The following is a 26,743-nucleotide window of genomic DNA, read 5'->3' as shown; positions in this document are numbered from 1 at the left end:
ATCACGCAAGCGCCTCTAGCGGCTGTCAGTGAGACAGCCACTAGAGGATTTGAGGGCTGGATTAACCCATTTATAAACATAGCAGTTTCTCTGAAACTGCTATGTTTATAAAAAAAAATGGGTTAACCCTAGCTGGACCTGGCACCCAGACCACTTCATTAAGCTGAAGTGGTCTGGGTGCCTATAGTGGTACTTTATCTAAGCTGCTGCATCTTGTAAAATACGGAGATGACTAACAATCCTACACCAGGATTATAATACACCCCTTAGGTTATTTAAAATGGATATGAGGGATTAATTGGCTTTCTTTGAATGTCTTTGTGAGAATGCAGTCATCATGTATCATTGATTCTGAGACGGTCACCAGATTCAAAAGTTTTGTAATCAAGTATAGCAATACTTCCAGACCCATAATTTAACTTGTACTACAGACTTTGCTTTTTTTTGCCCCCCTTTTAATCTGATTACTTGATCATTGGAATCAACAAGATTCTCCTTCCTTGTCCCTTTTTGAGAATAAGCTTTACTATTTGTTTAAGTTGAACTGGATATTTACTTTACAGAATAAGGAACGAATGGTTAACACATTTATGGCAAAGTGAAAATATATATCTAAGTTAGATGCAACTTTACAAACTACAGTACGAGAGATTAGAATATCAGAATATAGTACACGGTAATCAGATAAAATAATAGCTGTCCATAACCCACTTCACACTTAAAGGAATACTTTTAGCAAAACAACTTTAGCTTAGTTTAATATATAGATCATAGATCATGCCCCTGAAGTTTAATGGTCCAGTTCTCGATCATAGGCCAATTGTTTTATTTCCAATCAGTTCTGACAGCACATTGTGTAACTTTAGACTTTTTTTAAATCTTCTGATCGGTTAATTGAACTTAAAATTATACACAGGAGACTCCTTCAGGCCCTAGCCACCTCTCCCCACACAATCCCGGTAAAAAGAGATCTGTTTAAAATAACTTTACTGCACAAAGTGATTTACTTCCTAAATTGTAGAGAATTGCACAGATAGACTGCAGGGGCATGATATATACATTAAACATGCTAAAGTTGTTTTTGTTCTTATAGTGTCCTTTTAATTACTGGTACAATAGAGGGGACTTCATTTTCACTTACTAAATGAGCTCATGACTTTCTATAGTATTTTTGAGAGATGAGACCTGAATGCTATACAGAGTTCTGCTTTATTTTCCTTTTGTTTCTTTTAAGGTTTTTTTTCCCCTCTTTTTGCTAAACCATACTTCACAAGTCAGATTGCCCAAAGCTAGTTACAATTAAATTTTATGGCTTTAAGCCTGACAAATGTTCTTTGTCTTGTTGAAAGCAAACAAGTAAATTAAATGTAAACAGAATGTACCCTTTCCCTATACACTTTTTTTCATGTTTACCAGATTTTTTCCTTCCACTTCCCATGCCCCCTCCTAGGAGGACTAGTCAGTGGCCCTATGAACACTGAAAAAGCAATCGTGAATGTGCAACAGAGTCCCTAGTACAATTACCGGTTGTATATGCACATAACTGCATGTGTACAGCCAGCAATCCCTGCAGCCAAAAAGCAAAATCAATACAAATAGAAAAGGGACTTTAAATCCACCTTGGATTCTCTTTTTTTTTTTTTTTTTTTTTTTAACATTCTTTATTTTTGCGGGTAGTCGGAAACATATCATGTTACAATGTGTGCAATAAAAGTTTTCAACAAAGGTTACAGCTTGCAGTAAAAACAGTGTCACTTGCATATTATATACCCAATTTTTATAATAATAATTTTCAGAAATGGATTCCTCTCAGATAGGTCAGTTAGTGACTGGAGGGGTGGATTCTCATTTTTAAAATCTCTGCATACTTGTCATTAGCAAATATCCTATTGACACGTACTGTTCAGTTTACCCTAGTGCCTTTTTGCCTAGGCTCTGGTATGGTGGTGAAGCAGACTGCCTGTCCATCCACGGCCCCTCACGTCTGCCAGAGAAGTTTGTAAATTTAATCATATTTGTAAATAAGGTTAGCCATACATCTGCCTTTTTCTAACTGTTGCTAGATTTGTCCAATCAAGTAATTTTGACATCAGTCCTTCTTCAAATATTCCTAAACACTAGTGACATCAAAGATTAAAAATGATACAAGAAGAACCTGCTTGTATAGCTTAGTCCAGGGACAAGCAGCCTTTGGCACTCCAGATGTTGTGGCTACATCTCCCATAATGATCTTGCAGCCATAAGGCTGGTAAAGCATCAGGGGAGATGTAGTCCACAGCATCTGGAATGCCAAAGGCTACCTACCCCTGGCTTGGTCTATGTACATATTAATTGTCCCATGATGCTTTGTAAGTTGCATATATACTTCGCTCTGTAACAGCAGTAGGTTTTAGAACACAGGCAAGTAGTTGTTCTGGTGCTGTATATTTTGGTTTTGATTGCCAAAGCCATGAGTGTGCACAAAGCTTCTCATGAATAACTAGTGCACGTGAAACGGAGATGGGTGGGTGAGAGGCAAGAGGGGAGGCTGAAGAAATTCCCCTACCTGAGAAGTGTGCCAGACACTGCAAGCTGACCAAGCGTATAGTAAGTGCAAAAACATTTATTACTTGCTTTATTTTAGTTTGTATATTTGTTTAAAAGTGCTTCACGTCCCTTTAATAAAAAAAAAATTTGAAGTGTGTTGTGAGACAACATTAAATGTACAAATCCATACTTCTTCATCCTGTAACTGGGCGCCTCCATCTCCACTCCCTGTCAATCGTCGCTATAAGGTCTGTTCTTTGCACCCATAAGTCAGCATAGAGAAAGCAAACAGAGAAGAGAAGAAACAAAACATTGTTTCTGTTTAACTTCATTTTAAATGTTTGCCCTGGCTTTGCTTTGTCTGAACTGGATTATTAAGTATTTTGAATTTTTGATAGTAAATTAAAAGAAGATGGAACATCTCATGAACAAAAAGTTGACATAATTTATAGGTAATTTTCACGGATTTATTCACTTGTGTAAATTCCACAGAAGTGACAGTTCCTCTTTATTTGTTCCTTATGTTAGGATCACGAGTGCATTTTAAAAATTACTCAAATAACAGTAATGTCTACCCAACTATACGTCATTACATAATTACTGAGGAACACACGGTGGGAAACAATGATGATTTTTACACTTGAAGCGGATATCAGCATATTTCACAAAGATCCCTGAAAGTGACAGATCTGACGTGGGTCCAGGTCAAGGTAAGTTTTACTTACTTCAAGCTATCCCTGGCAGACGCCAACATTTTAGTCTTGCAGATCCTCTTCAGGTTCTGGCGCATCTGTTGCCAGGAGCCCCAAAACTATATCAAGGGGATCTATGAATGATTCTGCAATGCCGCAGGAGCCTATATAGATCAATGCCAAAATCCCAAAGCCATCACTTGCTGGGATTGGAAAAACCTCTGCCTTTTGCCAAACTCATGATTGTCCTAAAGACAAAGAAGACCCTACTTTGTCTTATGGTATCTTTGGACTGTGTTGACATTTCAGAGAGTCTTGGTCAGTATTATCAATGCAGAAGATAAGAATTTCTAAATTAAACAGATTTTGCAATAAAGGAAGTTCAAACATTAGATCTCTCTTTAGAGGAAGTGTTTGTGAATATTATGCAATCACATGCAGGTGTGACACGGGCTGTATAAAAAAAAAATTAAAATAAGTGATTTAGCTCCTAAATGGCAGAGAATTGAGCAATGAGACTGCAGGGGCTTGATCTATATGCCAATACTGCTTCATTAAGCTAAAGTTGTTTTGGTGACAATAGTGTATTGTTTAAAATGACAATGATTAGTGTGGTCTGTTTCAGGTTAATGTTAAACGATAAATTCTGTTTTAGCTGGAAATGTTAGAATAATATACATGTTATACTTGCCTGACGCATACTTGCTTCTTTTATGTTGTGTGCATATTTGCACATGCCACAAGACAAAAGATACAATAAAAAAAAAAAAAACTCTGAAAAGTGCAATAAAATTAATATATGCTTTAATATAAACGTATAAATTAATATGCATGCAGCGCCACTCCAAACAAGTACCTCGAGGAGGACCCGCCACCCAACCATGGCATACTAACTCAACGCGCTACCTGCAAAGATGCTCCCGTTGTGCTGAACGCTCCTGGAGGAAGTCTAGCACCCAATCAGACTTTCTCCATTATAGATTCATATTGTGTTCATACAGTGCAGCCCTTGCCAAACAGTCCTATTTTTCCTCTCTCATTAGCTCATGTTCCTGCAATCCCAGGCGTCTCTTTGACACCTTTATTTCTCTTCTTCGCCCTGCTGTGGCCACCCCCCAAACTAACCTTACTACTGATAACTTTGCATGTTACTTCACTGACAAGATTGAACAACTAAGGAAAGAATTCTCCCCTCCTTGCCTTTCTGTTTCTCAACCACACATAGATCATGCCTTTCCTACCCTTCAGACATTCTCCCCAGCTACTGACCAAGAGGTGGCTGCTCTTCTTTGCTCCTCTCGCCCCACCACTTGCCCACTCGATCCTGTCCCATCTCACCTTATCAGATCTCTCTCCACTTGTCTCGTGCCTTCTTTAACACACATCTTCAACTGCTCGCTCTCTTCTGGCATCGTCCCTGCTGACCTTAAACATGCCACTGTAGTACCTATACTAAAAAAACCATCCCTCGACCCATCCACCCCCTCTAACTACCGTCCCATATCCCTGCTCCTTTTTTCCTCAAAGCTGCTGGAAAGACTTGTCTTTACCCGTGTGTCTCATTTCCTCAATTCCAACTCTCTCCTTTACCCCCTTCAATCTGGCTTCCGCGCTCTCCACTCTACAGAGACTGCCCTTATCAAAGTTACTAACGACCTAATCGCAGCTAAATCCAAAGGCCACTACTCCATACTAATTCTTCTTGACCTCTCAGCGGCCTTTGACACCGTTGATCATGCTCTCCTTCAAACTCTTCAATCGCTTGGTCTCTGTGACTCTGTCCTCTCATGGTTTTCCTCTTATCTCTCCCAGCACTCATTCAGTGTCTCTTTTTCTAATGATACCTCCTCCCCTCGTCCTGTCTCGTTTGGAGTCCCCCAAGGCTCCGTCCTTGGTCCCCGTCTATTTTCTCTTTATACTGCCTCTCTTGGCAAACGTATTACCTCTTTTGGATTCCACTACCACCTGTACGCCGATGACACCCAGCTATATCTCTCCTCCCCGGACCTCTCCCCTGCCGTCCTGCAACGTGTCACTGCTTGCCTTTCTTCCATCTCTGACTGGATGTCCCCCCGCTTTCTGAAACTCAATCTCTCAAAAACTGAGCTCCTTGTCTTTCCTCCTACTAATACTGATCCTCCTCTTTCGCTCTCCCTTCAAGTTTGTGGTACCAACATCAGTCCATCCTTGCAAGCGCACTGTCTTGGCGTCATACTTGACTCTGGTCTCACCTTTGAGCCTCACATCCAGCATGCTACCAAATCCTGTAGATTCCCTCTTAAAAACATAGCCGCATCCGCCCCTTTCTTGCACCAGATACTACCAAGGAGCTTTCCATGCTCTAGTAATTTCCTGCATGGATTATTGTAACCCTTTCCTGATTGGTCTTCCCAATAGCCGTACTGCACCCCTACAGTCCGTAATGAACGCTGCTGCTAGATTGATTTTCCTCTCTAGTCATTTCTCTCACACCTCACCCCTCTGCCAGTCCTTACATTGGCTTCCTGTATGCTACAGGAGTCAATTCAAGGTACTAACTCACACCTATAAAGCACTGAACAACTCTAGCGCCTCTTATATCTTCTCACAGATCCATAGGTATGTCCCTTCTCGGTCTCAACGCTCTGCCCGTGACCACCTCCTGTCCGTTGTCCGCACCCGTACGGCCAACTCGCGCTTGCAGGACTTCTCGCGGGCGGCACCCTTCCTATGGAATAGCCTGCCTACCGCCATCAGACTCTCCCCTAGTCTTGCATCTTTTAAGAAGTGTCTTAAAACCCATCTCTTTAGGAAAGCTTATGGCCTCCAAGACTAACCCCTACCTCACATACCTGTCTCTTGCCTTCTTCTAAAGGGCAGCCCACCTTACTTGATTGCAAATTCCTGTACTAATATGTTTTACACCCTACCTCCTATAGAATGTAATGTAACAGTTATATTCTCTACAAAGGGTCACTTTGTCTTATTTAAATGACAGGTGTTTATTAGAGCGGCTGTGCTCATACATTTCATTAACACACCCTTTCAAAATCACGGTTTCAATAGTATTACCCTGCAAAGAATGCATTATAGGATAAACAACAACTCCAGCAAGCTTTGCATTATGTATGCTAGGGACGTTACATCCTCAATGTGATGAAAATGAGAATGGACACGGTACTAACGAAACATGACTTTGCCCTTTTAATACCCCAAATCATGGATGCAAATGTTAGAGATTTAAACATTGTGGTGCAGTCTATTCTACACCAGTTTAGAGAAGCAAAGAGACTCCTCTTTTACAGACTGATACACAAAAAAAAAACAAAAACAAAATACAAATGGCTCTCTGCCAGCTTCCTAGTGCAAAAACTGTAAATCTATATTGAGAGCGGTTAAAATATTACTTTGCAAGTAGTACAGCAATAAACAAAACCCCAAGATATAAACTGAACTTCAGAGATCAGACAAGCTGTAAAGCCACTTATTCTACAAGCTTGATTTAGAGGAAAAACATTGGCAGCAAATCACTCCACAATTTTTCTTCTTGCCCAAAAGTCAGTGACAGGTGGTATCAGGCACACACTATAACATAATATATTTCCGAATTAGAGGTTCCTGGATGGGTCTTTTAAAAAGGATACTGCAGGTACCAGAACTAGGGATAGACCGATTATTTTGGCAAGTATCGGTATCGGCTACTATTAATGATAATGTGAGAGGCGGTGGTGACCCAGTGCATGCAGGGCAGGCGGCCGCCTTAGGGTGCACCGGCTCTGGGGACGCAAGAATCAAGTGACCGGCAGAATGGAAGGGCACAGCGCTCCCCCCTACCAGTCACAAAGTGTAGTGTGGTTGAGCGGAGGAGAGTGGACCGCGGTACAGAAGCTTCAGTTTTCTGTACCCGGCTGGACTAACAGGAAGTGCTCATTGAGAGTGCACTGTCTGTTACCCCGGCCGGGTACAGGAAACTGAAGCTCCTGTACCGCGGTCTGCTGCGCTTGGCCACGCTACAAGAGAGGTAATGAGGCACACCAGGGACGGGAGAGGACCACTAAGGTGGGAGGACACTAAAGGGAGGGAGAGAAACACTAAGGGTATTGGGAGAGAGGGGAGGTGAGAGGACCACTAACAGACAGGAAGGGGAGTTGAGGGGAAAGTAACACTAAGGAACAGGGAAGGGAGGGGAGAGGACCACTTGGGAACAGGGAAAGGAGGGGAGGGGAGACCAACACTAAATATTCTGGAAAAAAAAAATTAAAAATCGGATTGCATATTTTGTGCATTAATCCACTTAAAAAAAAATTTGCACAAAAAATAAAATTAAACAAACATGTTCAGTTAACAGTATATTTAAAAAAAATTAAAGATAGGTCGATCCCTAACCAGAACCACTACAAGCTTAACTTCGTGGTTTTGGTATCTAGAGCCTGCCCCTGCGATTGAGCAGTGTAAACGTTTCTTTTCAGAGAAAATGCAGTTTCTATTGCTGCCTAATTCTGCTCTAGTGGCTGTCACTTGGAAAGCCACTAGAGGGACTTCCTGGGTTTGGTCGTGCAAAGAGTGAAGACATTGAATACCTGCCATAGAGACACACTGACTCAAGATGCTGCTGATTGGCAGAGCACAGCGATTCCTAACACCAGTGTTATTTTTATATTCCTAATGCTACAGTATTTCTTTCAAAAATATTAAAAACAGTTTAGCAGTAGGTACAATAGTACATATATGATATATACAGATAGGTTTACTGAAAAAGTAAACAATTAAAAAGGGGAATCTATTTTTTCCAATTTCATTAGGTTTACCGATGCGACAGTTTCAGGATTCCAAACGGTGCAAGAGTTATTGACTAAATGGTGGGTTGAAGTTTACATACCTATGTTTTATTAATGAGTTTGAAAAAGACCCGTCAGAGCCTTCAATGCATGTACACTTCAAACAAAATGAAATACTAGGGATCATGGGAGCAGTGAGCAAGCAGGTAGACATTGTTTGAAAGCTGTAACTGTCACCTGCACAGTAATAATAAGTACATGTATTTGTCACAAAAAAAGCCCTTTAATGAAGGGGCAGGTGCTCTTTTTCCTAAGGGTGAAGGGACCATATTCCAGTGGTTTCAACATATATAACTTTTACACTAAATTGATGTTGCAGTTCTGTCTTCTCAGATTTGTTTTGAAGTATAATTTTTTTTTTTCCCATCCTCAAGCCAACGTGTCACCAAGAAACATTCACATGTCCTTTACGACAGTGCTTGGAGCCAATACTCTAATCCCAATATTCAATATGTTATTCAGTTGAGTACAAATTAAAGTCAGGTGAACTAAATACTGGACCATTTATTACACTTGTTTGCTACTAATTCGATATGTGCAGGCTCTGGATTATTACATGCTTAAAAATCTTAATAAATGAATCAGTACCAAAAAAAAAAAAAAAAAAAAATACATTACAAAAACCCTTGACATCCCAACACGTTCTAACTATACCTGGATCTTTGGTCTGCCAAAATAACACTTAGCAGAGATGTGCTAAATTAGGCACAGCGGGTGTTCAGCACCCAGTACCATATTCAGAAAAGCAGTAACTGACAAATACATTCATTTTAAAATACATTTTGTTTAGCCGCAGCTACTGGTTTCATGTTGACTGACCATTGGACATAACATGCACTAGCCTTCTGTGGACTGCATCCTCACTACTTTCCTCCCTGCATCACAGAGGAGCATTGGGGACGAGATGCGTGCATCCAATCAAATGCTTAGTGTAGGAAAGCAGTGAATCCAATGCTTCTGTATGCGCTACATTTATTGAGGTTTAACATCCTCACCGATGTCACGACGAAGTGAAACTCTAAGAAGCACCTCTAATGGCTGTCAGGAAAACAACAATGAAATGCAATGTAAGCATTACAGTTTCTACCGAACTGAATTGTTTTAAATTGCAGAGTATAAATGACAAGGTCACTGCACCCAGACCACTTCATTGAGATGAAGTGGTCTGTGTGACTTTAGTGGTCCTTGTGATTATAGCCTGGGGGAAAGCTTCCTACCACCAGTCCAATTAAGCCTTACACTTGTCAGGTACCATCACTACTTTGAAGGCTTCCTTTCAGCCCTCTACAAAGAAGGGGACTTAATTATGGAAACGACTGGGAGATGTGTACTTTTTGACCATGGTAGCTCCACCCAGTAGCTCCCCTTGGCCATGGGACACCCAGCGGCAACTTCACTTTCAGGGGTTTTGCAAATCATGCAAAGTCCCCAGTTGGCAATTAGTGCCACTTTAAAGAGAATGGTGACTGGGGAAGATAAATATGTAAGGCAGTGTGAATGGGCATATGGGTGACAATTCTCCAACACATAATGGAGAATTTCCCTCATTTGCTGCAAACCCCAGAGTCTACAAAAGCCAGCAAGTTGCTAAGATTTCTCAGCAAGTCTTTTTAAAAGAAGTACTCTGTATCTCATTAAACCTACCTGCATGAATCTAATTCATGGATTTGTTCAAGTTAGCTTTCTAAAGAGACCATAGCACCATAATCTATACATATATGTACCGAAGTGATTAATGTGCTTTAAATATAGTAACTAAAAAAAAAAAAAAAAAAAAATTAAAAATTATATAAAAATGAATGAACGTCGCATTCTGTAAACAAACATGATTACTCGTATAAAACTTCTGAGGACTTGATTCACAATTTGGACTCTAATCTCATCGAAAAAAAAAATGTTTTAACTTCCATCCTACTTACATTTTACTGTTATTTAAAGATACAAGTATCACATACACTGTCACCACTGAGAAGCACACTGGACATGTGTTGTACTCTCACACATGTACCAGGAGCTGAAAAACAACATGGCAGTGCCCATGAGGGAAAGCGTCCGTTAAGTAACTATCAGTTTCACCCCAAGGTTGCCACATTCAGGGGGCTTTGCAAAATATGCCAAAAAAAAAAGAAAAAACTATTTTAATGAAAAGAAAAAGAAGAATCTAATTGAATTGACCGTTACATTTTCTGCCCTTTGGACTTTATTGAATCTTTACAGAAAAACCGCTTCCTTTTATAAATACACATGCAAATTTATAAAAAATAAAAAAAAAAACTGACTCAACAAGTAACAGGAAAAAAAAAAATTCTCTAATGCATTGTAGGGATGGGAGTGCTTTGGGATAAGCCCAACATTGATAAAATTATCATACCTTGCCAAAATAATTCTATTGACAGTTCTGGCATGTTGCATTATGCAAAATATACAGACTTAAGCATGGTCGGTAAACAAAATAAATGTCCAGTGTGTAACTTATTTTTAGAAATTCTATTGTTCATAATTTAGTTACTTATACATCAAACATTTCCAACTGCAAAACGGTCGCAAAATAATGTATATAAAGAGGAAATTGTGTAAAATGCATCTTCTTTAATAAATGCCATGTCATGAGCCCCTATGATTTGACATCTTAATTGATAACAATTTAGCATTTTTGTGGCTATCCTACAACACAAAATAGTTAAAGTAACATTATAGGTATAGGAACAAATGTGTATTCCTGACCCTATATTGTTAAAACCACCATTTAGCTGCTAAGAAAACTCACCTCTTTCCAGAACGTGCAGGTCTGCCAGCACTGCCCCTGATCTACTTCCATTGTGGACATCATTAGATTTGATGATCTCAGCCACTTCTAAAATGCTAAACAGGAGCTTCAGTTAGCTCTCATGAGCTGAACCTGCAGTGCTGAGCTAACTTATTGGCTGAATGCGATCATCTGACCCTTTTAAACAAAAATTAAAGAAAGCATGAAATTGGCATTCGATCGAGAGCAGAGTCCAAATTTTACCTGAAGCAGGATGATACACTGGTGACGTCCCTACCTTTCACTGAAGAGGGACTTCACAGAGGACAGACAGCAGGGAAGACCTGCTCACGGCAGATATCAAGTATGCACATTTAACTTTACCTAGCCTGAAATGCTTGTTCCAGACGGACTAATAATGCTGTCTGAGCTGCTTTAACACCGTGTATGCAGCATTTCAAATGTTAAACCCTACACTTACAGATTCCACACACGACAACCACTTCAAAAATAAAAATAAATCCCAGAATTACCTGCAGATAATGTAACACTGCAACACAGAAAAACACTGACAGTCATACACACAGCACTCCTTGCTAATTCAAAATAAATGAATGAAAATGTACTCAAGGAGACATGGAGTCTCCTGAAAAAATGTAGTCTACACCAATGCATAAGACTCTGTGGTCAACTACCATCCCAACTTGTTTGTGTTTTAATGTTTTGAAAAAAAAAAAAAAATAGATAAATAAAAATAGAGGCTATATTGCTAAACATTTGTGTAAAAAAATATTTTTGTTTTCTGAACCAAAAGGTGGTACATTAGTTCTTGTGCAAGGGTTTACTAATAGAGGTAACAATTCTAAGGATCTTCTCATCACTGTAATGTTGAGAGCGCAATACCAATTTGTGGCATGCAGCCCAAATGAAAGATTTATGCACCAATCACTGGGTGAGGGCGCTTAATCGATAGCAGCCTCTACAGCTGTCACCATGGTAAAAGGAAGATCCATTAGAGAGGATCAAGCGTAACTTTCAACCTATACATTTGCTTCGAATATCTGGTATAGAATGTGATTCTAAAAGTCTGACTACCTATAAGAATGAACTATAAGGACCTGTGAGTATAAAACAAACTGGAAATGTAGTCAGAGTTCTTGAAAACTTAGTTAGGTACAGTTGGCTTGGCTGGTTTTCAATAAGCAGAAATAAGAAATAAATACACATACACTCAAACCTACTAAGTTAAAGGGACATTATAGTCACCAGAACAACTACAGCTTATTGAATTTGTTCTGGTGAGTAGAATCATTACCTTCACGCTTTTTGCTGCAAACACTGTCTTTTCAGAGAAAATGCAGTGTTTACATTACAGCCTAGTGATAACTTCACTGGCCACTCCTCAGATGGCTGTTAGAAATCCTTCCTGGGTCATGGCTGCCTAAAATGCAACCAAACATTCAGTGTCTCCACCCTCTGCATGCAGACACTGCATTTTTCTCATTGATTCAATTCATCTATGAGGAGATGCTGATTGGCCAGGACTGTTTGAATTGTGCTGGCTCTGCCCCTGATCTGCCTCCTTGTCAGTCTCAGCCAATCCTATGGGGAAGCATTGTGATTGGATCAGGCTACCACTTCTGATTAGGTCAGCAGACTGCTTGCTGGTCTGAGGCAGACAGGGCAGAGCCAGAAGCTCCTGGCTTGAATACAAGTAAGATTTTACTGTTTTTAGGGATGCATGAGGGGCCCAGGGGGGCTAGATGGCGGGTTTTAACACTATAGCGTCAGGAATACATGTTTGTGTTCCTGACCCTATAGTGTTCATTTAACATGGTCCTTTAAAGTGTGTTTGTTGCAGTACAGGCAAGAAGACATTAGTAAGCTAAGCAACATAGATGGAGGGGAGATTTAAAAAAAAAAAAAAAAAAAAAATAGGCCTCTCTCCCACCTGTCAATTTGTTTTTTGGGTATAGAATGGTCATTGGCACGTAGGCTGAAGAGACCTCCTTCCTGCAGAGAGCCTGATCTATTTCTCATCTATGCTTCTTGATAACCGGCTTTTAGCTTTCTGTTTTACTGTAGTTAAGATATAAACTGTACCCAACAAAGTTTTCTAGGATTCTGACTACATTTCCAGTTTGTTTTATACTCCCCACTCACAGGTCCTTATAGTATATTCTTATAGGTAGTCAGAATTGTAGAAACACATTAGTTCTTTACAACAAGAAACATTTTAGTAGACCTGTCAACAATAAAAATGTGTGGAAAGGTCTGTTGGGAAAACAAAAGATAGTAGCAAATGTGTAGATTGAAAGTTATGCTTTATAATCTTTAACTGATCTTCCTTTTACCAAGATGACAGCTATAGAGGTTGCTGTCAAATAAGCGCCCTCACCCAGTGATTGGTACATAAATCTTTAATGGGGCAATAATTTGGGGCAATCAAGGCAGCTTTAACAAACTAGATGTGCATGGACAATATATATATATATATATATATATATATATATATATATATATATATATATATATATATATATATATATATATATACACACACACACACACATACATACATACAATAACCTTAAATAATATTTAGTTTATAAAGGCTGAAACTTTCCTTTAAATATTAAAGGGACACTCCAGGCACCCAGACTATTGGAGTGATCTGGGTGCCAACTCCCACCACCCTTAACCCTGCAAGTGTAATTATTGCAGTTTTTATAAACTGCAATAATTACCTTGCAGGGTTAAGTCCTCCTCTAGTGGCTGTCTACAGGGACTTCCGTGTTCTTAGAACACGAAAAAAGTGTTTTAAACAACGCTGGACGTCTTCGCGCTATGCATCAGTACCTTCAGTGTCGCCGGAATCCCCGTAGGAAGCATTGAATAATGCTTTCCTATGGGGAGGTCTAATGCGCGCGCGGCCTGACATCAGCGGGGGAGGAGCGTGGCGGAGCCTAAACCTGCGCCAAAGGGACATCGGCGCTGGATTCAGGCAAGCAGCTGAAGGGGTTTTAACCTCTTCACCAACATGGGATGGGGGGTGGGAGGGAGAGGGGCACTACAGGGTCCTGTAGTACCAGGAAAACAGATGTGCTTTCCTGGCACTGGAGAGTCCTTTTAAGTGTAGCTTGGGTATGTACTGTTCAGAATTATTATAATAGATTGCAGCATACAAAAAAATCTCTGAAGCACACATACAAAAGTATTATAAAATATTAAATATGTATAAATTTGAGGGCAACAATGTGTGGAAATTAGGTCAGATTACGATTATGTTCATAATTCTGGAAGGTAAAAGCAAACATTTTGAGACTGTCTATCCTGATCAGGTTAAGCAGTTTGCATCATGAATACACTATTCATAGATGTGAAATTTTTAATCTAGACTTGCCATAAGGCTTCATCACTATCTAAATAGCAATGACCGTCAACGCAATAACACGCAGTTATGACAGTCATGTTGACCATCTGGTTGTTAGTGGGTTGTACAGCTGATTTCTTCTAACGCATTGTGTGAAGCTAAAATACGCCCTCCTAGCAGATGCACAGGACATTTGTAGTTAGAACAGGTGACAAAATATACTCCCACAAACATAAATAACACATGAATTATCTGGGAAGTTTCTGCCAGAGCTCCCATGAATTAGTCATCTATTTTAAGGCATGCCAAGATCAGTGCACGGTCAAAAATGTATTTCAAATATGTAACCAAATAGCACAGGACCCGGTTATAAACTGCATGTGCCATTGGAACCCCATTGGTTTCATTAATCCCAATAATAATGGGAAAACGTTACAGCAGATTTGAAAGGTGTGGTAGTGTTTGTTCAATCAAATAGAGCATACAACCTTTTTTTTTTTTTTTTTTTTTTTAGAGATTTTAGTTTGGTATAATTTCACTAATATCTCCCTGTGAACAGGCACACCCAGTGCGTTTCATAAAAATCCACTCAGATTTACCATTTTCCCCCATACTCATCTTTGACAAACTCCATGAACTAGCTGAAGTCTGCACTTAAGTCACTGAGGATCTTGTTCAATTAAAACAAACTCTGAACATGTGACATTAAAATAAAGGATCTGTTTCAATTAAACAGAACAAACAGCTGAAAAAACATCCCCAATGAACCCCTATAGAAGCAAATGGAGATTTGCTGCCCTAAACTGACAATTTTCAACATGAGAAAGAATAATGGAAAAAATAAGACGATTTGCATAACAAGTATGAAAATTGACGAGGCATATTAACCAGGTCAGTGAGTAAGCAATTTTATTGTGCTTGCTTTTTGACAAAGCCCTTTACAAAACACTAATGAATAGAATATGGAACATAAGAATGACAGTTTCTACTTAAAGTGAAAAATCACCTGCATGTTTTTTGAATTATTAGGACACCTGATTAAAACCGGCAAAAGCACTTAAGCTAATTTATACGAATTTTGATGTAGGCACTAGAAAAGCTAAAGTTGACACTCTTAGCCACTTACAATGGGTGAGGTGCTAGGACAATTCTGGCACCTAAAAACACTACATTGAGGGGCTGCGGTTATGGTGCTTGGAGTATTGCTTTAAATCTATATATTTGGTGGTGGTGGTTGCCCAAGCATAATTCAAAAATAATACTAGGCTGTCAGACGACTTCACGCGTAAACAAACATTTGGGCACAGTGGATCCTATCCACAGAATAAGTAGACTTTCAAGCCCTCTAACAGTAACTTGATGTAATATACCTTCCAATCAGGTGAAAGACTGGGACAGCCCAGTACACAAGCACTACTATAGTGATACACAAACGTTGCAGCCTTAGCCATGTCTACCAAGGTTACCAGCTTGCATCTTAGCAAAATTCTTTTATTTAAATCTCGATTATTCCCCCCCCCCCCCTTCCTTCTCTTTTTGCATTATCCCCGTTTTCAAAACGTATTTCTTTACTCCCCCTTGTTCCCCTCGCTCTGCGGAGACCACTGATCGGAGACGAAGTGCCCCAACAGTTAACATGGATTCTGAGGCTTTATCTTGCCCCCACAACAACCTCGTAAGTTCCATCTCCTGGTAACCACTGGATATCCACATGTGAAGCACACACTTTGCCTTTGTACGGTGTCTCTACTAGTAGTACTTTTATGCTCTGCCTCACACATTACAGAGACCTGCACGTCTCTAATGCCTTGTTCTCTTATAGAGATCTGCGTATCTCAACGGTTACAGATTATGTATTCTGTTGGAGAACTAAGAGTCTACTGAGTGTTTTGAAAACTGAAAAATCTAATAAAAACACATGTACAATAAATAAATAATATTGGGGGTAAATATAAAACTGGGGTTTAAGGTTATTTTAGCTTCCCTGTAATAGAGTATGGGACGTCTTTACAACAACTGGGCCACATTTAGGAGGATATTGGTGAGTGTCTAGGTTAGTCTTATATGCCATTTGTAGGGGGGTTTTTAGAAGTGTGGTGTCGAAGATTAAATGGATAGGAAAACTAAATGAAACCGGTCTGTATACTACCATCCAGCACATGTCCAGAAACCAGATTCTATACCCACTACTACCCATGTTCATATCAATATGCGTGGCATTGTTTACCAGAACCCATTTTCCAGCCCCTAAACAGGCCTTCCTTCAGAAAACAAAAAGTTAACTCTTATTGGGGACAAACATCTACTTATCTGCATGTTGCCAGTGTCTGATAAAGAAGCCTGGTTGTAAGTAAACCTTGGCAATTGTTCTTAACATAAGTGACATTGATTACAGACAATCCTGTTATTCATCACATTAAAAGGATACTCTGCGCACCAAAGTTACCACAGTTTACTGTATGGTTATGTTACGGTTCCAAGTCTCCTGGAGCTGCCCTAGGGTAAAACGTCAAACTGTTTATGAGCAGTTATACACTATTCTGGCTCTGGTTGTATTGATATGCTAAAGCAGAAGTCCATACTTCCTGATTAGCATACCAATTTTGGGTGTTTCACTGTTCACTGGCTGAAAGCCTTCAGATGTTTGTAAGTGTAAGTGTTCGGTTTTACATGTTTTGTGTTACTGTTGTTTTTTTCAGTTGACTATATGTGGCCTTTTTTTAAGAGCTGTTCATTATTTCCTTGCACAGTGGAATGCTATGATGTATAGATTGTATGCCTACTACTCACACCTTTGCAGATAAGAAAGAGTAGAAAGAAACCTTAAAGAGACAGTTGAGGCTGCTTAAGGCACCATAACAATTTCATCTAAATTAAGTTATGGTGTCAGGATGCCCCCTGACCCTCTCTCTCACCTTCATAGGTTAAAACCATTCTCGAACAGTTTAAACCCAAAATAGCTTCCAGCGCCAATCTCCACTACCCCCAGGTGAAATTTCAGTTTCAGGAAGCGCCGGTCAGGCTTGGAAAAGGTATGTTTCTTTCCAAACCAGTTTTGTAAGTGGAGAGTCAGATTGGCCGAGCTGACCGCTCTGAACCAATTAGCAGCACCCCTGATGCCATGCATTCTGCAATTTCTGAAAATAAAAATTCAGAAGCCATCTGTGGGTGGAGTGGGGAGATTAGCGCTGGAGGTAACTTTGGGGTTAAACTGTCCGAGAAAGATTGAACCTCTTTATTAGCAAACGGCTGTCTTAATACTCCCCCCAAAGTGACCAGATGTGTTTTGTCTGAGCGAATAGCAGTTCTTTCAGACTGAAAGTGGCACCATAACAATAATATTTTAGTTTATGTTGTTTTGATGCCTGGAGTGTCCCTCTAATATTGGCTTCAATTCAGTCTTCAACTTAAAGCCTTTTATCACGGTCCGAAGAGGAGGCCAGCATAAATCTGTAGAGGATCTGCTCCTGGAGATTTTACCAGTCCTGCCTGTTTAATAGTATCATAATAGCTCATTCTGTACTTATGGTGTTAGGCTAATGGTTTGTGCCATATTATAGCAGACATCACACACAAAATACTTTATTCCAAGCGGAAACAACCCTGCAGCACAAGGTGATAAAAATATTTTTTTATTCACAGTTCATTGGCCATACGGAGTTTCTATTGCCTATCCAACTTGTTATAGAACTGACTTTTCAAATGGTTAATTGTATTGTATTATGCATTTATACCACTCAAGAACGGTTTGACCATTAACAAAAGACTGATGTCTGCAGTCTAGACTCTTCATTGGCACACAGTGCTCAGACTCCCCATTGAACAGTCTTGAGAAATGTAATGACTAATCTCATTGTACAGAGCTGCGGAATTTGTTGGCGCTTTATTAATAATAATGAAATAACGTACATAAAAGATTCATTATTCAGATCAAAATTTCTTACCAAGTTCACCAGCTGCATTTCGACCGCCAACTGCATACAGATGACCTTTCAGGGCACTTAGGTGGAAAAAGGTTCGCTTTTCATTTAAAGAGGCCACCTGCATCCACTTATTGTATCGGGGATCAAACCTAAATACTGTGTCTACAGCGGTTTTTCCTTTTGTGTCATAATTGCTTTGGCCACCAACCACGTAAAGAAAATTTCCAATGACGGCGATTCCATGCTGGTATCTCGGAGCATCCATAGGAGCTAAAGCTTTCCATTCATGCCCCTTCTCATCGTACATCCGCAACTCTTTACTAACAACCAACTGCTGTCTTAATACTCCTCCCAAAGTGACCAGATGTGTATTGTCTGAGCGAATAGCAGTTCTTTCAGACTGCATAACAGGCTGCATGAAGGGCATCATTTGGTAATTGCTAGCTTCCAAAAGCAAATTTACACACGTATTATCAGTTCTCATGAAATCCACAGTCTGAACATGGTTTATAAGGTCTTGCGGTGTCATTAGTGGGAATCGGATATTCTTCATTATTTTTGCTGCATATTCCATCCGAGAGTCTTCATAACGTAGCCATCGGCAGGCAGCCTTGAAGAGTTCGAGCTCAGAACATTGCTTAAGGCTATTACTGGAAAGCACAAAGGCAAGACGATCAAATGGGAGTTTCACAAACTCCCCAGTAGTTAATAATGGTGGGAAATTCTTCAAGATAAAGTTATTTACGTACTTATCAACTTCAGTGAGATTATAAGTATTTGCGATCCGTCCAACTTCAACACAATTTTCCAAAGTAACCTTTTGAACAAGAAGAAGAAAAAATTATATATTTAAAACAAACAAAAAAAAACTCATAGAAACATAGAACATAGAACGTGACGGCAGATAAGAACCATTCGGCCCATCTAGTCTGCCCAGTTTTCTAAATACTTTCATTAGTCCCTGGCCTTATCTTATAGTTAGGATAGCCTTATGCCTATCCCACGCATGCTTAAACTCCTTTACTGTGTTAACCTCTACCACTTCAGCTGGAAGGCTATTCCATGCATCCACTACCCTCTCAGTAAAGTAATACTTCCTGGTATTATTTTTAAACCTTTGTCCCTCTAATTTAAGACTATGTCCTCTTGTTGTGGTAGTTTTTCTTCTTTTAAATATAGTCTCCTCCTTTACTGTGTTGATTCCCTTTATGTATTTAAATGTTTCTATCATATCCCCCCTGTCTCGTCTTTCCTCCAAGCTATACATGTTAAGATCCTTCAACCTTTCCTGGTAAGTTTTATCCTGCAATCCATGAACCAGTTTAGTAGCCCTTCTTTGAACTCTCTCTAAGGTATCAATATCCTTCTGAAGATAGGGTCTCCAGTACTGTGTACAGTACTCCAAGTGAGGTCTCACCAGTGTTCTGTACAATGGCATGAGCACTTCCCTCTTTCTACTGCTAATACCTCTCCCTATACAACCAAGCATTCTGCTAGCATTTCCTGCTGCTCTATTACATTGTCTGCCTACCTTTAAGTCATCAGAAATAATCACCCCTAAATCCCTTTCCTCAGATGTTGAGGTTAGGACTCTATCAAATATTTTGTACTCTACCCTTGGGTTTTTACGTCCAAGATGCATTATCTTGCACTTATCCACATTAAATGTCAGTTGCCACAACTCTGACCATTTTTCTAGTTTACCTAAATCATTTGCCATTTGGCTTATCCCTCCTGGAACATCAACCCTGTTACATATCTTAGTATCATCCGCAAAAAGACACACCTTACCATCAAGACCTTCTGCAATATCACTAATAAAAATATTAAAGAGAATGGGTCCAAGTACAGATCCCTGAGGTACCCCACTGGTGACAAGCCCAAGCTTCGAATATACTCCATTGACTACAACCCTCTGTTGCCTGTCACTCAGCCACTGCCTTACCCATTCAACAATATTCGAATCCAAACTCAAAGATTGTAGTTTATTGATAAGCCTTCTATGTGCAACAGTGTCAAAAGCCTTACTGAAATCTAAGTAAGCAATGTCTACTGCACCACCCTGATCTATAATTTTAGTTACCCAATCAAAAAAATCAATAAGATTAGTTTGGCATGATCTCCCTGAAGTAAACCCATGTTGTCTCTGGTCTTGAAATCCATGTGTTTTTAGATGTTCAACAATCCTATCCTTTAACATGGTTTCCATCACTTTCCCCACTACTGAAGTAAGGCTTACTGGCCTATAGTTGCCCGACTCCTCCCTATTACCTTTCTTGTGAATGGGCACAACATTCGCTAACTTCCAATCTTCTGGGACTACTCCTGTTTTCAATGATTGGTTAAATAAATCTGTTAATGGTTTTGCTAGTACACCACTAAGCTCTTTTAATAGCTTTGGGTGTATTCCATCAGGTCCCATTGACTTATTTGTCTTTACTTTTGACAGTTGAAATAGAACCTCTTCCTCTGTAAACTCACGTGTAATAAATGACTCATTTATCCTTTTTGTTAACAGAGGTCCCTTTCCTTCATTTTCATCTGTAAATACCGAACAAAAATATTCATTGAGGCAGTCAGCTAGACCTTTATCCTCATCTACATACCTTCCTTCTTTTGTTTTTAATCTAACTAATCCTTGTTTTACTTTTCTTTTCTCATTTATGTATCTAAAAAAAGTTTTGTCCCCCTTTTTTACTGACTGTGCTATTTTCTCTTCTGTGTGGGATTTGGAAGCTCTTATAACTTGCTTAGCCTCTTTCTGCCTAATCTTATAGGTCATTCTGTCTTCCTCACTCTGGTTTTTTTTATAATTACTAAATGCTAACTTTTTGTTTTTTACTATTTTGGCCACATCTGCGGAGTACCACAGTGGTTTCTTGAATTTTTGCTTTTACTGACAAGCCTAATGCAATTTTCTGTTGCCTTCAGTAGTGCAACTTTTAAATAATCCCATTTATTTTGGACTCCATATAAATTGCTCCAGTCTGATAATGACTCCTTTACACATATTCTAATTTTAGAAAAGTCTGTTTTTCTAAAGTCTAAAACTTTTGTTTTTGTGTGGTGTGACTCAGTCACTGTTCTTATATTAAACCACACTGACTGATGATCACTGGATCCTAAACTTTCACCTACAGTAATATCTGATACCAAATCTCCATTTGTTAACACTAAATCTAGTATGGCCTCTTTACGAGTTGGCTCCTCAACGACTTGTTTTAGAGACAATCCCAGTAGGGAGTTTAGAATATGTGTGCTCCTGGCACAAGTAGCTATTTTTGTTTTCCAATTCACATCAGGAAGATTAAAGTCACCCATGATGATAACTTCCCCCTTCATTGTCATTTTAGCTATTTCTTCAACTAGTAGATTATCTAACTCTTCAATTTGTCCTGGGGGCCTATAAATCACACCTACACGAGTTACTGTGTGATTACCAAATTCTAACGTAACCCAAACGGACTCTATGTTCGCCTCACTAACCTTTATTAGGCTAGATTTTATGCTATCCTTTACATACAGGGCCACCCCTCCCCCTTTCTTGCCTTCCCTGTCTTTTCTATATAAAGAGTACCCTGGTATTGCTATGTCCCAGTCATTTTTCTCATTATACCATGTCTCGGTAACAGCGACTAAATCTACACTATCAGTTGCCATTATTGCCACAAGTTCATGTATCTTATTCCCTAAACTGCGAGCATTTGTAGACATGACTCTAAGCTTATCATTTTTTAACACACTTGCTACAGGCACCTTCTGTCCTTGTTTTGGGGGACAATTGGATTGATGTTTTATCACCCTTTTGCCCCCCCCTCCTAGTTTAAAAACATCCTAGCAAAACCTCTGAACTGCTCACTGAGAACATTTGTTCCCTTTTGAGAAAGATGCAAACCATCTTTTTTGTACAGTTTATTTCCATTCCAAACAGAGCTACCATGAGCAATAAAGCCAAATCCTTGCTCCCGACACCATTCACCAAGCCACAAGTTAAAGTCCCTAATACGCATCCACCTGTCGTTCTTAGTGTTATGCACAGGCAGAACTTCAGAGAATGACAGTGTGGAAGCAACCTGCCGTATATCATTGGCAAAAACACTAAAAACTTCCTTAACCTCTGAAACCTCATTGCAAGCCAAGTCATTTGTCCCTAAATGGACAAGTACATCCAATTCCCCTTCCTGCTTTGCTTGCTTAACAATATTACAGATACGTCTCCTGTCTCTGTGAGCAGTAGCTCCGGGAAGACACCTCACAAGACCACCATTGTCCATCTCCACACCTCTTATGATGGAATCCCCCAACAACAACTGCTTTCTATTAGGCCTCACCATAGTCTTCAAGCCTCTCTGCACAACACCACTAGCCTCAGTGCCTCTCTGCACAACACCACTAGCCTCAGTGCCTCTCTGCACAACACCACTAGCCTCAGTGCCTCTCTGCACAACACCACTAGCCTCAGTGCCTCTCTGCACAACACCACTAGCCTCAGTGCCTCTCTGCACAACACCACTAGCCTCAGTGCCTCTCTGCACAACACCACTAGCCTCAGTGCCTCTCTGCACAACACCACTAGCCTCAGTGCCTCTCTGCACAACACCACTAGCCTCAGTGCCTCTCTGCACAACACCACTAGCCTCAGTGCCTCTCTGCACAACACCACTAGCCTCAGTGCCTCTCTGCACAACACCACTCCATCAAATAGCTTTATTCTACGCACAAAGCTGCGCAGATAATCATCACTTTATGTAAAATACAAAGTGATAATAGTAATTTCTACTTGAGGAGCAGTTACACTATGCAATAAATATATATAGCCATGAACAAGTACATCCATCTTGTCTCCCCATCACTTTCATTTTCTCACAAGTTAATCACTGCATGGTAGGCCAACATTGCTGTCTGTACATTGTTTTATGAACTCCAAATGTATATTTCATAGAAAGCTACTCAAATTAACTTCTGCCGAGTGTAAGATGCATTAAAATAACGCTGGCATTACATATTTACACATTCATGAGAGAGGCAAAACACGAGGGAAGACAGGCCCACACCACTATTCTGGCAGGTTTGGAACCAATTTCTTAGATGTTATGGCTCTCTTGGACTCTCAGCATCACATGAAAGAAAATGGAGATAGGGTGATAACAAGTAAAAGTCATTGTGGACACAGGTGCATAAAGTGGTATATACACTGAGTAAGATATTGAATATTTTCACATGCCCAATGATTGAACACTAAAAAGCAAATCTATAATATCTGTAATGTTATGTTTGTAGTAAAGATATTTTCCCAGGCTGCCAGCTTATTCAGGTTTTATCGACATGGAATTGATCCCAATGCGTAGAGTGCCTGCTGTAAAACACAGCCAGACTGATAGCTTATGCTCAATTAGACACAACAAAGCAAAGACTAAAAATGATCCCATGGACTCCAGTGAGGAAGATCTAGATATCCAAAGATCATTAAAATAAGGCATTCAACGGTAACAAGAAAGTCACTGAGCTAGATAACTAGATTTAAAGAATGCAGTAGTCAAGGACAAAGAATATTACAGAAATTCTACCCGCAAAAATAGACCCCGCCAACCTAACAAAGTCTCAATCAGAATTTGTTCAGTGCTTGGAGGTCTTTTGAATTTCTCAGAAATGCTGTCAGAGCTTTTCACATGCTTTCTTGTTTTGGTCACTCTGCCTTGTGTACACACTCATCCAATTGGTAGCTCACATAAAGGCTCTCTCCATACAATCTTTACGACAGCTGGGTACATTATTGGACTCACACAGAAAAGGTGCTAAAAAAAAACAAGGGAACTAAGCCTGAAAATAGAATATTCAATTCAAAAAAGGAAGATAGACACTTCAAGCACCAGAACCATCTATACCACTCAGGTAAGTAATAGTCCAAGAATTTCCCCCTGTTTATTGTAGGTACAAAAAGTTTATTATTCAGGATATCCAACCTGCAAATGCCACAAACTAGTGCTTGACAAATTCAAGTAGATAAGTCATAGAGAAATAGAACCTTGCACCAGTTAGGGTAAATGAAAAGCATTCCCATCCAGGCCTTTGGTTGCAAGGAGGTATGATGTCTCTGCATGGTCTGGCAGCACAGCGTGCTTACTCAGCTCACTCACTGACCGCATCATGTAGTATGATATGATGTCATATCCCCTCAGCAGTGTGAATCAGGATGCTGCATGAGAGTTTAAGAAGAGCCCTATAGTAGACTCTGCCATGAGAGAATGCATAATAAGCCAATTCCCAACTTAGCTGTAAACTTCCAATCTCCTATCCTTTCTTAACATGGACAGGGATTAGCAATAGTGAGAGAAGAGGTGGAATATTTACAAAAAGTGTGAGTGAGTGTGCGTATTCCAAACCAGCGAGGAATATGTCCTACTTTTTTATGAATGGTTTTATGAATGCAAAAGCTCCAAAGATGATAAAATGACGGGAGATGGTAAACACAAGCCTGGGGTATCACTTTAAAATAATGAAGTAGAAATGTCATTATCAAAGCTTAATTACGGACACTCATTTGACTGTATAAGTATTAACATTTTACATTCTTTCCCCTCTGTGCCAGTCGCAGGCTTTTCTGCATGCATTACGTGAGATTCAATCAAGAGCATCTTTGCAATATAAAAGACCATCATTTTAGCAGCAGGATAAAAACCACTCACAATGAAAGGTGATTGAGAGCATTAAAAGGTGGGCTGAGTGAATGATTTAAAAGTAATTGAAAATAAGTGGCGTCAATGGACATCAAATATGAAAACAAAATACTTGCCCATGAACACTTACTCAGAGAACTTAAGTTGCAATTATTAATAAGTAGACTTTAAGTACAGAAACAGCTACATATGTACACAAAGGAGCACCAAAGCCTTCATGATTTATTAAAATTAAGTAAACGGAGGTAGCCTGAATATTTTAATTAGAAGCTAGATATTAAGCGTATTTTTCTGAAAAGACAACTTGTATACATGGCAGTAATTAAAACAGAAATATTTAGATTTCATGTTTTGCATCACCTTGCAGCAAAGTAAAATTACATGGAGGCCATGGGAGTTCGACACAACATAATAATGATGCTGCCCCAGTGCATGCAAACAGTACTCCCCCAGCAGGACAGCCTCCTCAACAACAGCAGCAAATAATGGAATGATCACAGCCCTGATGTGGATCAGGCCACCAGCACTACAAGACAAAGAGATATGCCCGTGACTCTGACAAACAGTATCGCTCTATACCAGGATAACTGGCCACAGGCTGCAGTAAATTATTTAGGAGGCCAGAAACTATCCACAGGCAGGTACTTGGAGACCCCTGCTTTCTAATAATGTTAATATACTATCAAATTTTACTTGTACAATAACCACTAGTAGCATTATTATGATACCACACAAAGAATGCAAACAAATACATCAAAACATGATGGTGGCAAGGATGACACTTTATAGAAATTAAGTTTTAGTTTATTTTCAACATAAGGATGATCTCTAGCATGTACACCAACCATGTCAAACTCAAAGGCTAACACAGGCCAAATAAACAAGGTTTACAGTCAGATCCATAAATATTGGGACATCGACACAATTGTAATCTTTTTGGCTCTATACACCAACACAATGGATTTGAAATGAAATAAACAAGATGTGCTTTAACTGCAGACTTTCAGCTTTAATTTAAAGGGTATTTACGTCCAAATCAGGTGAACGGTGTAGGAATTACAACAGTTTGTATATGTGCCTCCCACTTTTTAAGTAGTCTTCTAAAGACTGTCTAGAGGCTATGCTCATAATAGAGCTTGTCACCAAAACTAGACCTGTCAACAATATAACAAGATAAGTAATACAACTAGCTTATGCAAATATCAGTGTAAAAAAATAAGTAAATTGTTAAAAGGCAAAATCATGTATTTAATCTTTTAGTACCAGTAGGAGTGTAGTATTAGATTAACTATGCCCCACAGTTTGTTTGTTTTCTAAAGTATTAGTGGGAAAAAAAAGCATTCAAACTTTCCGTTATCTCCGATGCAAACCAACTCTTCTTTTAAGCCTGATCCTACTTCTAATAGACACACAATACTTATCGTGCACACCACCAAATATTTCTTATAGAGAAGAATCAGTTCAGAAACGACAAGTGCTGTGGCCATTAACATTCTACAACACTGCTGAGATTATCCTGTAAACTGTGATTTATAAGTGCAAAAATGTTTTTTAGCAGTTGTAGTTTAATTCTTCGCTTTCTACTTTGGAAAGATAGACTATTACTCCTAGAAATACATAACATTCTATACAGCAGAATTTCTAGAACAGAAACTAACAAAAAAAACCAAAAAAACAGAATAACTAATTGCAACCTAACCTACGCATGTCCCTGAGGTATCCTATCATGGAAAAAAAGTGTTCCACCTAGAAGCGCTAGGTTTGAAAGACAGGTGAAAGCATTCTTATCTGGAAGGAATTTAGTTGAGATAATCTCTATCCACTTACATGCTCACTTTTGTAAAAAAAAAAAAAAAACCTGATTACTTCAACACTTACAAACCAACATTTTGAATGTTTCCCTTGAAAGTTAAGCAAGACTAAAAGGTTACCAAAGTGACGTGGTTTAAAAGGCTAGAACATACCAATATCAAGCATTTTATTTTGATT

At 39.3% G+C, this 26,743-nt stretch overlaps 1 protein-coding gene across 5 annotated transcripts in view; it reads right to left on the bottom strand.

The window, feature by feature from the left end:
- The window catches only part of KLHL13 (kelch like family member 13), an 88,886-nt gene that overhangs the window by 5,540 nt on the left and 56,603 nt on the right, over positions 1–26,743 (bottom strand). For all 5 annotated transcript variants that reach the window (XM_063432056.1, XM_063432057.1, XM_063432055.1 and 2 more), the window contains one exon: positions 18,099–18,894. In XM_063432056.1, the coding sequence (XP_063288126.1) occupies positions 18,099–18,894 (796 nt within the window). The remainder of the gene's footprint in view (positions 1–18,098; positions 18,895–26,743) is intronic.

Source organism: Pelobates fuscus, chromosome 9 (genome assembly GCF_036172605.1).
Source record: "Pelobates fuscus isolate aPelFus1 chromosome 9, aPelFus1.pri, whole genome shotgun sequence".
Lineage (NCBI taxonomy): Eukaryota > Metazoa > Chordata > Amphibia > Anura > Pelobatidae > Pelobates > Pelobates fuscus.
Note: the sequence above shows the minus strand (reverse complement) of the source record. Positions and strands in the feature narration are given on the sequence as shown.